This window comes from Charadrius vociferus, unplaced genomic scaffold (genome assembly GCF_000708025.1).
Source record: "Charadrius vociferus isolate BGI_N301 unplaced genomic scaffold, ASM70802v2 scaffold311, whole genome shotgun sequence".
NCBI lineage: Eukaryota > Metazoa > Chordata > Aves > Charadriiformes > Charadriidae > Charadrius > Charadrius vociferus.
Genome location: NW_009646965.1, coordinates 3,249,606 through 3,262,701, shown reverse-complemented (window position 1 = coordinate 3,262,701; position 13,096 = coordinate 3,249,606). Strand labels below are relative to the sequence as shown.

General features: G+C 38.5%; 1 protein-coding gene across 1 annotated transcript in view; it reads left to right on the top strand.

Annotated features, from left to right (window-relative positions):
- Positions 1–590: 590 nt before the first annotated feature.
- NAALADL2 (N-acetylated alpha-linked acidic dipeptidase-like 2) overlaps positions 591–13,096 on the top strand; it is a 272,257-nt gene continuing 259,751 nt past the window's right edge. Inside the window, exon 1 of the mRNA XM_009895320.1 lies at positions 591–1,084. Within this exon, the coding sequence (XP_009893622.1) occupies positions 591–1,084 (494 nt within the window). The remainder of the gene's footprint in view (positions 1,085–13,096) is intronic.

The window sequence follows — 13,096 nt, the reverse complement described above, 5'->3', positions numbered from 1 at the left end:
TAGAATGCTCCATCTATATGGAAGCCTTTTATTGATGTGTAAGTACAGTGTCACCCTGAAATTTCTTTTTTAACTTATCATTTCCTTGTGTTTAGAATCAGATCAAGCAAGTTATATTGTTTCTACTTTTTCAACTTTATTTTAACAGCATTATTTTGTATGGTGTGTGAAATGAAATTGATACACACAGTTGTTAAGCTTTAAAATTACTTTCAGGTAATAAATGATTGTTTTGGAAATTCTGTGCCTTCACTCAATTTTTTTAATATTATCCTGGGGACCGGCTAAATAATAGGATAACTCTCTTGTTTTGCCATTGGCCCTTGAAAAATCCCCGTTATTCATATTCTTACAATATATTATATTCATTTAAATATCTTTTCTCCTCTGACAATGTTCATGGGACTGCTGATCCTACAGAAAGACAGGACGATGGAAACAGAAAGTGAAATACCGCAAACCCAGTTTTTGCTTTTTATTAGATGCGTTTTGTTCTTCCAGGTTTACAAAGAATCAATAAATTGTTTATGAAGACATAAGGAAATAAACATCTAATTTTTTAAAAAACATTTGTTTTAATAGATAAAAAGATGGCCTATCACAAAGTGAATGCAGACCAGAGAGCACAGGGGCACTCTCCGTACCTTGACAACGATGAGCTCCAAGCCACAGCACTGGAACTGGAATGGGACATGGAAAAAGAGCTGGAGGAGCCTGGCTTTGACCATTTCCGACTGGATGGTGCGATCCAGCATCACCTGGGAAACTCGCAGGGCCCTGACCTTGATCTCGAGCCCATCCAGCCATCATCATCTCCAAAGGGCAGATTCCAGCGGCTTCAGGAAGACCCCGACTACATCTCACACTATACGAGACAGGCACCAAAGAGCAACCGCTGCAACTTTTTTCAGATACTGAAAGTATTTTGCACTGCTTTGATTTTATTTATTTTTGGAATTGTGATAGGATATTATGCACGCAAGAAATGCCCTTCTCCCCCAACATCTCAAGAACCAAATAACCTTCATATCTACCATGAAATTCTCAAGGAAATCAAAGCTGAAAATATTCAACGGATTTACAGGTATGTACTTTGACGTATTTTTGTCTAAATGTAGTCAGATGCCAATAGCAGGACTTCTTGTGATTTGTTTTCTGTGGAATCTTATTTACAAACCTTGGCTTTTTCTTTGTGTTCAGTTTTCGTGTGATGATATTAATATTAGCTTTAATATACATGAATTGAAAACCATAGATAATTCAAAGTGAACAGAAATATAGACGACGGACCAGCTGTCCTAGATGCAGTTGATTGTGAGATAACATTGTCGAAAAGCAAGATTTTATATGGTGCTTTAAGAAATCCCCATCTAATCTCTGGCAAATAAGTGAATCCTGGCTTTTGTTTTTCAGTCTATACGGTGAAGTAAACCTTTAGTCTGCGTGGCTGGGCTTTTTTTGGACTGATTTTTATTTTTTCCCCTTTAGTACCTGTTATATGAATATAAAATGTTGTAAAATAGCTACTGACTGGGTTTGACTTTTTTTTTTTTTCCCCCCCCCCCCTCCCCTGTGTGGAATCTTTTCACTGCTTTGAAAGTTTATATAACACGTTTGTGTCAGTATAATAACTTTTCTGTAGCAGTGAATGTGGAAGAAACTAGGTTTTCCTGCCAACTTTTGAAGGTTATTTCTGTACGAGGAGGGAGATGAGCTTGCTTCTGGAACTGCAAGTTCCTTTTTCATGATAAAGGAAACGCATTGCAGATGTCTTGTTCAGTACCAGTTCAGAAGCAGCGGAACTTGCATACAGTACCTGGCGTTAGAAAGGACTGTTGTCATGGTCATCCAAAGAGTTGTTCTTGAGTAAATCAGAAATACATTGACAGTAACCACAGAAGTCTTCTAATTTGTCTTTTATTATATTTGCTAAACCAAGGCTAAATCCTGAAGCAGTTAGTACCATGTCTTGAGCCAACACTGTTACTAAATTGAAGGGGAAAAAATAGGTGTGAAGGTTTTCATGACAGTTCTCATGTGCTGAACTGACTCTATACAAATCTAATTATTTTCAAAATGGGAAAGGGTGTAGGGGATGAAAAATGTTGACTCTAAATAGTTAAAAATTAACCTCTTTGTCTTCTCAGAGTAAATTGAACTGAATTCTGTCATTAGGCTTAGTCATGAACAAAGTATTGGAATAAGCTAAACCCCACTGATTGGGTATTACGCAAATTACACCAAATTGCAGAGAGCTCGGTCAGTCTTAGGATAATACTCCAATTCTTTGTGTTCAGCGACTGGGAATCACGATTTTATTATTTCAAAGGGTGGTTTAAAAACATCCCTTTTCAAACTATTTCAGCTAGCTTTTAAGATATTAGTGAGAATCTGGACTTTAGGTAAAAGAATTATATGAATAATTTAGAACTTAAACTTACATAGTTGCTATCCTTTAATTAACATAATTCCAAGCATTTGGGTGGGGTTTTTTTTCTACATAATATAATTTTGACAAATATATTCAAGCATTCATTCAGCTACCTATAATTTCTGTATACAAATAGATAATCAATGCTTTTAGCATACCGTGTTACCCTCAAGGTTTTTCTTAACCCAACATTTTGATCTGAGACAGCTCTTATCCTATGTTGTGTTAAGTTGTTTTCTGGCAAGTCAGAGCTACTGCAATGAAACCTGGGTCTATATAGCCCCACAAATATAGAACATACAACATATGTTGCTTTGAGGTGGGGGTGGGGAAGGCCAAACCTGACAAAATCAATATATGTTATTGTAAGATTTCTTTCAATATAATATACTTCGAGTTACTACGAATAAGTGGCAGCTGCTTCGCTTGCAATTTCTAAATGTTACTGAGAATGACATTAATTTAATTTTCTTAGTTTACTACTTAGATCAGGCTCAATAATGGTAAGAGATTTTGCTAACAGTCCTGATAAAGGACTTAAAAGAAAAATATACAAAAGACACAGCAGTGCCAATCATATCACCAAAGCAGACATCACCTTGATGTGCTTGGAGGTCTGGGGTGGAAACTTCTGTTGGGATGAAATCTGCTGCAGTCGGATGAAGATTTGAGGACTGGGACCCTCTGGGCTTCTAAAGAGGTTGTGGAAGTGTACCAGGGGACTTGTGTTGATTTTGCTGGGATTTGGGCTGGATTTTGTGAGTTGAATGAAGCCTCTCTGCCAATTTGTGCTAGGAATGGAGAATCACGTAGGATAACAGCAGTCCGTGTGTGCGGTTTGCTGAAATGGGGGATGCGGGCAGTCCTGTCCAGCTTTTCCACTGGAGGCTCTTGGTGAAAGCCCGTGTGCTGCTCCTCTGTCATTCCCGTACGGGCCATCTACATCAGCCAGGTCCTTGTTAAGCATTTTTGCCAGCAGATATACTAGAAGTCAGTAGGTTAGAAAATTCACTGCGTTGGTTTTTATTCCTTCAACTTTGCACCTTGCTTCCCATGAAACGTCAATCCTACAGAAATTCAGTGCAATTTAGCACGGTTGTAATTACTGGCCTTGGCCAAGTTACCTAATTAACGATACAGCCTAAGTAAAGATTATCTCTATAAAGCCTTTTGAACCCCCGCCCCCTGTAGGGAAGTGCGTAAAATGTTGACAATAAAAAGTAGAAATCAGTTTACTCCTGATGTTTCCGAGGTTTCAAGAGGACTTAAGTTGTCAGAGGTGCCTGAAAGGGGTCACCATGAAAAAAAACCAACCTGAAGAGTTTTCCTTACCCTGCACATTGTATTTTAAGTGCTGACAAAGTTAGGACAAATATTTTTAATAGCATTCAATCAGTAAATCTAACATTTTAGGAACGTGGATACTAAATTTGCTTGGATAGGTAGATACTAGAGAAACAACCTGCTCCATAGTATGGGCGGAGTCAGAACTGGTAAAAACAGACATAATTCTGCAAATATCGCTGAGCTGATAGCAATCCAGTAGTATTGTCTGTTTGTGCCATGAATGTGACTTGTCTTAAGATTTCTTTTGGAACATATATGGAAAGGTTTTAGTTCAAGTCTGGTGTAACTTAGCTCCCATAAGCCTTCAGGGTGAATATAAAAAGGGCATAAATCCCACATCCAAAAGAGAACAGGTAGAAGTCGAGATACTGAATACCTCGGGCGCTGTTTATAATTGTATCTGTAACCAGCGGAATTTACCAAGGCAACACAGATGGACAAAGCTGGTAATATTTGTAGGCTGGAAGTAGGCGATCTCCTGGGACAGCTAGGTTGAGACTCCATGGCAAGATTGAGTTCTTGGAGCCCTTTTAGAGAGAACGTGTCAAGAGGGCATAGCTGGAGAGAGTCAGCTGTGCTTTGAGTCCGCAGTCTTGCTCCCCGTGGAATGTGTCTGCGGCTCTGCAATATAATCGTTAGAACAGGATTTTTCAGAAGTGATGAATGCGTTTAGATGTGGAAGTCTCTAAAGTTTATGATAAATGCTTAAGGTCGTAAGAGGCAGCCTTTCAAAACTACAGAAACACCCAACAATTTTGCTAAGCCCATGTTGAACTCTCAAAAGTAAACAAGCCCAATATTCGATGAAAACTGTCACTTTGAAGCTACTTCACAAAATGGGATTCAAATTTCTAATATCACTTAAGTGCATTTGAAAATTCAGCTGGTTTTTACTTCTCGCTGTATATAAAAAGGGGGATGCTCAAGATATATATCTTTATCCTGTTGTTGTAAATCTGCTACATGCAGATTGGCTATCCGATGAGTAGATTTATTTTTTTTTTTTTTCCTTCCCCAAATTAAAGATGAGTGTGCCGTTGGTGCTCTGTAGTGTCTTCTCTGCCTCATGGGAGATTTTTTTTTCTTGCTATACCTTCAGAACAGGACAAGGGAAAAAAATCTGAGTCACCCTGGTCTGGAGTTAGAGGGAACATTGTCACTGACTTCAGGGTTACTGTCACCAGCTGCCAAGGTTTTGGTCATCATACATTGCTAAGCTTTTATGTTTTAGAATGGTAAACATTTGAGTTTTGTGCAAACTGAACTTTGGTGAGTGTTTTCAGTTAAGATTTGAGTTGAATATTTTTAAATTCTAAAGAGACAAGATAATGAAAGCACAAAAAGTAGCAGAATTACAGTTTCTTCAAAGACCTCTAATATTCTAATAATTACTGCTATCCAACTTGGCATCTTTTTTCTTAAAATATGTTGTGTTGCATGTTTAACAGTGCAGAGCATTTCAATAGGGGAAATACGAAAGGTGGTATTTTTATTTTATGTCATTACTTCAATTTTGTTTTTCCAAAACCAGGTAAAAATGAAACTATCCTAATTTGTTTGGAAAATTTGGGGCTATTATATTTATTTTATAGGAAGTTACAATTTTGAGGTTGGCTTGTGTAAATAACCCTGATAAACAAAGATTCATGTTGAATAGTATAAAGAGAAATGGGCAGTTGTGTTGATGTCGATGATAATTCTAGCTATACCTTATTTATCAGAATAGTTAATTCTCTCAAACACTATTTTAAAAATTCGAATAGTCTTTGCTGTGTAATTTCTTTCAACAGCCATACCCCTCTCAGTTACTGTCAGATTCACGGTCCTCTTGGATACATTTTTCCATGATTAAGACGGGGGAGCCGCAGACGGAAGAGTCTTTGCTTTGCTCTTCATCCAGTCTATAGAGCAGCTCCTACATTTCAGCTCTGCTTTTCATCCTGTATGTTCTCACTCAAACGCTTTCTTCGCTATTGGTTCCCCCCCTCAAGCAATAGGGAGGTTTAAATCCCCTTGTAATCCATCTAGTTGTAACTAACTGTCCTTTGGAGGCATATCTGTTCCTTTTTCCAGCTGGTAATATCACCCACAGAATCTCACAAATCCATCTCTGGCAAGAATTGATTTGTCACTGGTGCCTGGTGCCATCCATAACTTAAGCTTACTTCTTCAAAGGGCTTTGGGAGAGTAGACAGCAACTGCTCTCCGATGTGCTCATGGCCAAAGAAACAAAAGTGCCTATGCAGTGAGGAAAGGAGTTTACTTGTTTTTTTCTGAAAGTGAGAAACTTCCATACCCAATTGTTGGTTGTTTCAGTTATAATCAGTCCTGTTAAAAACCTGGAGCTTCACACCTTTTTATCGGGTGAAGCCTGTGAAACACCGACCTCACAAGCAAAGAGAGCCCAGAACTTCTCAGAAGGTGTCAGTTCTGGAGATTTTGACTGAATTAAATTTACAGGCTGCTGCTTGGCAAAATTGACTGTGCTGTCCCAGGAGTGAGAAATCACAGCAGGAGCAGAACTTCGTGTTCTAAAGGAAGGGGATGAGGAGAGAAGGGAGGGCTCGGGTGACCGCTTCTCTTAGGAAAAACCTGTTTTGACCTTACTCCTGTTAAAAGCTACTGTTAATTAATAGCTACATACTGATATCTACATGGCTGATGGTAGCAGTCTGCTGGCCTAGATCAGCACTCACTTGTCATCTGAGCGCTGGTCTTTGTGTCCCCTGTATACAAGCGAATTCTGGTTTTTGTCATGCTGACAGTTGAAAAATGCATTACAAAAAGCAAATCTCAGTGGGAACTCATGCTATTTCCTCCTGTATATCAGTCTCAGATATTTATTGTATTGCCAAGAAAACACAAGTATTAAATATAGTCAAACTGCGTCTGAAGTCCTTTCTGCCACATCTTTAGAAAGGGACATTGGCACTTTCCTGGGTAACCAGGAGCTAAGTGAGCTCTCTAGATTTATTTCATTCCCACGCTCTGGCTAATCACTTGGGATTCTCTTTATTCACATGGTAATTTTGAACGTGTATTTATAAGTACAAAGCCCCGTTTGAGAGGAGATAAGAGTAATGTCAAACAAGTGAACGTTCCCACTTATCCTCCTGCTGCCTCCCCAGCGAAGAATGGCTCTGGGAACATGGGGAGGTGTCTTTTGTGGAAGAAAGATGGCCCCATGACCCGAGCGGTATCTGTGGAACAGTGACTTGATAAATTTAGGCTCCAGATACCCACTTATGTCAAATACATATGTTTTTTTTTTAAACCAAAAAATAGGTTATAGCTGTACTTCAGAGGTGTTAATAGAAAGGGTTGTCTGTTTTAGAGTTTTCTTTGGTTTAATTCAATTTGCCTCTTTTTCTTTCTTTCTTTTTTCTTTTAAATTTGCCAAACATAGCTCTTTCATTTGTTTTTCTGTAGAAGAGAGAAATATATTGATATATTGCTTGACAAGGAGGTGTAAGCTTATTCCTGTTAGGGTCAGTTACAGCATATGCTTATAAAATTCCTCTTCCTTTTTGAAGAAATGTCTTGGCTTATGGTTTACTTAACATCGTAAGGATGTTTCATGTTTCAAGTCCACCGTGTGGTTCACTGAGAACAATTTTTCCTCTCGGTTGACTTTTTTTAATGCTAACCATAAAAATATATTGATTTTTAGATGTTTGATTTGGGAAATTGTTTACAGTAAAGTCTGATCCTTTTTGTATTATAACTGTGTCCTTTGTAAATGAAGTACACAGTGTTGCCTTAAAATAATCTTTCTAAGCAGAACACCAGTGAGATATAGTCATGAATTAGATCCAATAAACTGTATATTCACATCGGCATGATAAGTAATGAGTCCCTTGATAAATTTCCTTATCTGTCACAGCCCACATGAATGGCCTCTGCCATACTGCTCCTTTCTCAAAAACAATGTACAGTTTTGTGCTAGGGAAAATAGAAAGAAAATTACAATTGAGCCAACTTATCAGTTAAGAAACTCTTTAAAGACAAAACAGGTATTTTATTTTGTCTTTGAGATGTAAGAAAATAAAAAGCGAGCTTCCCAAACCTCTGAGACCTTCTCTCAGAAGAAGAGAAGGAGGAGCATTCGTGTCTTGGATGTGATGTCCTGGGTGGACACCATAGGTCATCAAGTGTGGAGACTAAGAATGAGGCTTTTGAGTATTTTCTTATCCGTATCATTCTTATCATTCTTATTCCATATTATTTCTTATACCTGTCATTCCAGGGAGCGTATTTTGTGGTGACAGCAAATGTATAGATAAGCTAATTGGGAATTTCTGAAGGTGATTTTTTAAAATTATTTATTTATTTATTTCATAAATCTCCCCTTTTTTGTGGTACGGTGTCTGTTTCAAGGCAACATTCAGAGGCTCAGGGTGAAGATTTGAGAGGGGCACATGGGGGGCAGCTCAGTACCGCTGCGAGGTTCCATGGGACATGGGGGACTGAGGGTCACAGTCCTGTTCTGCATTAGGTGGAACGGGACCTGACACCTGAACTTCTCCCATCAGAGAGCTTTCCTGCGCAACATGTGCGTGTTGGTGCAGCGCCTCACATTTTCTGAGAAAAAGTAACACTAGTTTTTGATAGGCTATTCACTAAAAAGTGAATTTTCCTCTCTCACTTATTTTTGGATTGCGTAATCTTACTTATTTTGAAATTAAAGTTTCCCTTGCTGAAATTGCCTCAAAGTCATCACAGCAGAGGTGTGGTTAGGGTTTAGAGAGAGAACCAATTTCCGTGGCCATGAGCTATCTACCTCTTTAACATGACTGCTGAAAAGTGGGGGGCAATTTAGTCCCAATTAGAACAGCAGTTCTGAAAGGTAACAAGTACTGCTTTTCCCAATAGATGATGCAATGAGCTGTGCCAGCATGGGTGAGGGAGTAATTTGCTTTTTAAAAGGTCTAACGTACCTCGCTCCTGCCTGATTGGGGTGACGGAGGGATCAGGGAGGGACCGATGACACCTTGGTGCTGTTTTGAAACCTCAAGTTTTCAGGGGGTTGTTTCTGTTTCAGCATGACAAACTGGAACAGATGGCGAAACATCTATGGATTTTAAAAATCCAGAGCTTTTAAAAAACTTTTGGTGAGTGGTAGGCCCTGTACTTGACTTTACCCTGAAAAGGAGAAATACTTGACTACACATTTGTGAGCGGTTCTGACACTAATGCTGGCTAAAAGGCAGTATTTAGAGGCAAAAGACTTATTTATGTTGCCATCCATCAGTTTTATAGATGTAACCGTACCATATTTCTTCTAACAGAAAGAATCTGAAGGAAAAATACACACAGCCTGTGTAGATGACAACTGGGATTCGTCCTAGGCCAATTGCTTCCAATGGGGAAATACTAGAGGATGCAGAAACTGGACAAAACTGTCCTTCACTGTCCAGTCCTTGCAGCTCAGACAAGGAGAATCAGCAATTTTGGCTAGTGGTCCCAGGGACGTACTTATAAAGATACTGAGAAACAAACCTTTGAGTGCAAAACCCCTTAGCAAGTTAATTAGCAGCACTAGATACACCGCCTATGTACTAATTGCCTGAACAACTGTAAGAGTCGGCTCCTGCTGAGTTAACTGTATTGGCTCGCAGCTTTGCCGATACAGCGTGCTTAGAGGGTGCTTGCTTTCTCCGAGGAGATGGTGGCACAGGGCATCGCAAAGAGTTCTCTTATAAAATTTCTTAAGCACCCAACAGTTGGAAATTCCTGTTTAGGATGCATCTCTCATCGGCGGAGTGCAAAACTGAAGTCTATTGGTACTCTTGAGATACGGCGTCTGAGTGGAGTGCTGCAATTCCATGGTATGCACTGCAACAATTAGCAATTAGTTTCCTGCCTGTACACATAAATCAAATTAACAAAGCCTCGAGGGGAAAGACTTTTCTCAGCCCTCTTTGGTGGTGCTTTGACATCCAGTTCCCTACAGTCAGCACCTATGACAGCTATTTACTAGAAGCCTGCTAATAAGTCAGACTGTTACCAAATTTACTGAGAGCAGCAGGGCTGCAATTTCTTGTGCAGTATTCGGTTGCCATTTGTGTGGCGTTCATAACTGAAGGCTACCAAAGAACATTGCTAGGAATCGATCAGGGATAATGAAATTGGTGTTGTCTGAATAATAATCAATTGTAATAATAGTCGTCTACAGTAGTCTTGCATTAAGGGGCTTCTATTCCCAGTTCAATTCTCTTTGAAAGCTGATGAGTTTCTGAAGTGTAGTAACTGCCACACTGAAACAAATATGAAATGTATTGAAAAGTTGGGACTTTCCCCAGTAATACTGGAACTTGTAGAGTGTTAGAATTCTCAAAAATAAACAAGTTGGTTGGCTTTTTTGAATTGCTAGAATACTCTTTGTGGACAAGAAGTTAAATAATAGTCTTGTATGTATGTCTGATTTTTCTCAGTCTCAATAATGTGTAATCTTTAAACATGTGAGAAGTCTCATCCTTCATATAAGATGAAGTTTCCCTTGACCACATGTAATTGACACAAATTTACCGACATGTGATTTCCTGATGAACTTGTTCCTGTCCAAGTTAAAATACTGGCTTATACCTATTTTATGAGTATCTTTTCAAGGGTGAAAACATTGACATATTCCAGTTAGATGGAATTTTCTCTATTCATTATGTATTTCTTTTAGTAAAATGTAAAAATTGAAAAGTGAATTGAAACGTCACTATCAAAAAAAAAAAAACCAACAGTGTTCAGATGGCTCAGAAGTAAAATTGGAAATCTTGTTTCTTGGAAACTTCAGGATTTTTAGTTAGGGAATTGTGTGTGTGTGTTGATGTTTCCTGCCAAAGCAATCTCTGGTCCTCAACCAACTTAATGTCTTTGTTTATCTTTTGTGAAAGTTGGTTACTTAACAGAATGGAGAAAATTTAACAACTTCCATCTTCTCAGCTGTTGTGATGTTTTTCTTTCTTTTCTGTAGTTTCACAGACTGCTTTGCACCTCTGCTCTCAGAATCATAAAAGCTCAGTATGTGCAGTAGTCCTCAGGTCTTTCACTTTAAGCGAGCAAATAATGTTTGAAGGTTTTGTTCTTTTTACCTTTTTTTAATGGGTGCTTAAACTTCATTAGCCAGTAGGCTAATTAATTGGGTTGTGTGAGGATTAAGGATAAAGGGTAGCTGTTGCTGTGGGGTTAGGACCCCATCAAAGACTGACTTCTCCAGCAAATTTCAGAAAGCTCTTCAGAGAGGAGTTTCTATGAATTGTAGTATTTTTGCTGAGATCTGGGTCTAGAGAAAGGAAATAATTTGGGATGTCTTTCCTTTGGAAGTTAGGGTATAGCTGAAGACTGACGTACTAATGCTCCTATATAATACAGAATTTAAGATTGATGTACTAATGCTCCTACATAATACAGAATTGACCGAATGACCAGAGTTTTGAAGCATGTTACCTTGACTCAACTATCTAATTCTTGTGTTACTCTCAATGGAATAATACATTTTGCTTTTGTTCAAGTGGCAAATTGGAGCCTGTAGACTGGAGAAGGCCAGGAGTTCTCCAAAACATGAAGAGGGGAGACAGTGGGAAGAAGGATTGATAGTTAAAAATGGATAAGGAGTCCATGAAAACGTCAGTATGCCTTTGATGGAAATTGTTTTCTTGGTTCCAGCAGGACAGCTGTGATTTAGCAGAGAGCTCACATATTTGCAGTTATGATCGTGGCTGAGGCAGGGACATGTTCCCAGCGGTTCCGGAATCTGTTTCCTGTCGAAGGCTACATGAGCCAGGGCTGATGCACTGCAGATTGAGACCATTTAATTATTTAAATAGCTGGCTGAGTGCTATTTGCAGGCAAAAGGTGGTAGCTCTGGGAAGCTGCTTGTTTCACCGCCATTTGTTAGTAATAGTTATTGAATGCTTTTATTTTTCATAAACGCCAACCTAGGTGATGTGCATTATTAAATAAATAGACAAGTTTAGAAAAAGGCCATACGGTCATGAATAAAGTTTCCATTCCCTGTCAACTATTTAGGGAACAAAGCAAGAAACTGAATTATTCATTATATGCTTAGTGCAAGGCAAATGGAACCTGGTGCGGTGCAAATACAAATGGTACTCTTCTCTATTACCATGCTTGTTTTTCTTTGCTAATATTTCTAGAACTATTTAAGAAAACTAAGCCCTTTGACAAAAAACAGTTAAGTATGCATAGTCCTCGGAATCCTAGTGCAGACCCGGTGGGGAATTTTGTTTCTAAATTATTCAGCCTGTGTGCCAAAAGATAGATAAGACATCGTGGTTTAGAAGTTAATACAGATATTCCTTTTGTTCTTGTGGAAAACTTTTTTTTTTTTAAATTGAAATAAGTTTTGTAATGACCATTTCCTGTAGACAGAAATATATATATTTATATAGCTGTCTATTCAGTTGTATATGGAGGTTTGTGCATATGTGAATATGTAGATCTAATTTCACATAGCAGCTGAAGTTCTGCCCTTCACACTACACTTCTCAAAACTGTCGTATATTCTACTGCTCAGTACCACTGCTCTCTATGGTCATGGCTGAAACCTGATGGCTGTTGTAATCCCAGGGCCAGAAGCAGTTCTTGTATTCATAGTTCTCAAAATACTCTGATGACTGTGTTATAAATGCCCAGAGAGTTATTAAGGACACAGTTCTGCACTGGAGGATGGACCTCAACTCCTAATAATGTTACATGTTTAGGATTTGATGATAAATAAATCTAGGTTGGGGGACTTATCTCACTCACATTGAAATAAGTGTTAGATAAAAGAAAGGATTAAGTTAGTTGATCACAGTGCAGAAATATTTCCATGTGAAAGTAGATACCTGGGCTTCATAGTCTGGTGTGGGGAAAAAAGAATGACAAGAACCAACGGCTGAAAGATCAAGCGTTGAATTAAAAATAAAAGTATACAGAACAGATAAGGTGATGACTGGAAAAAAAGATCATTATGACTTTGTTATGTTGTTGGACAGCCAAACTGTCATTATAGTGTTCAACACAAGGCAACATGTGTCTGTGGCATAGAAAAGGTGAGGTGAGATGATTTAGTGGTTTCTTTCTAATGTTTTTTCCAATCTCTGTTTCATCAGTCTTTTCAAAGATTTTACTGAAGCATACTGATATCAGTCAAATTCATTACATGTACGGAAAAGATCTTGGAGTGCAAGTTTGAAAACCAATAGTACTTTGGTCGTGGAATGAGTTCCTCAGAACAATGTGAAAAATTTTCCTGCTTTCAGATAGAAACCCAGAATTTGGATCTCCTTTTTTGAATTCCTCAAAGGAGTAGGAATTACT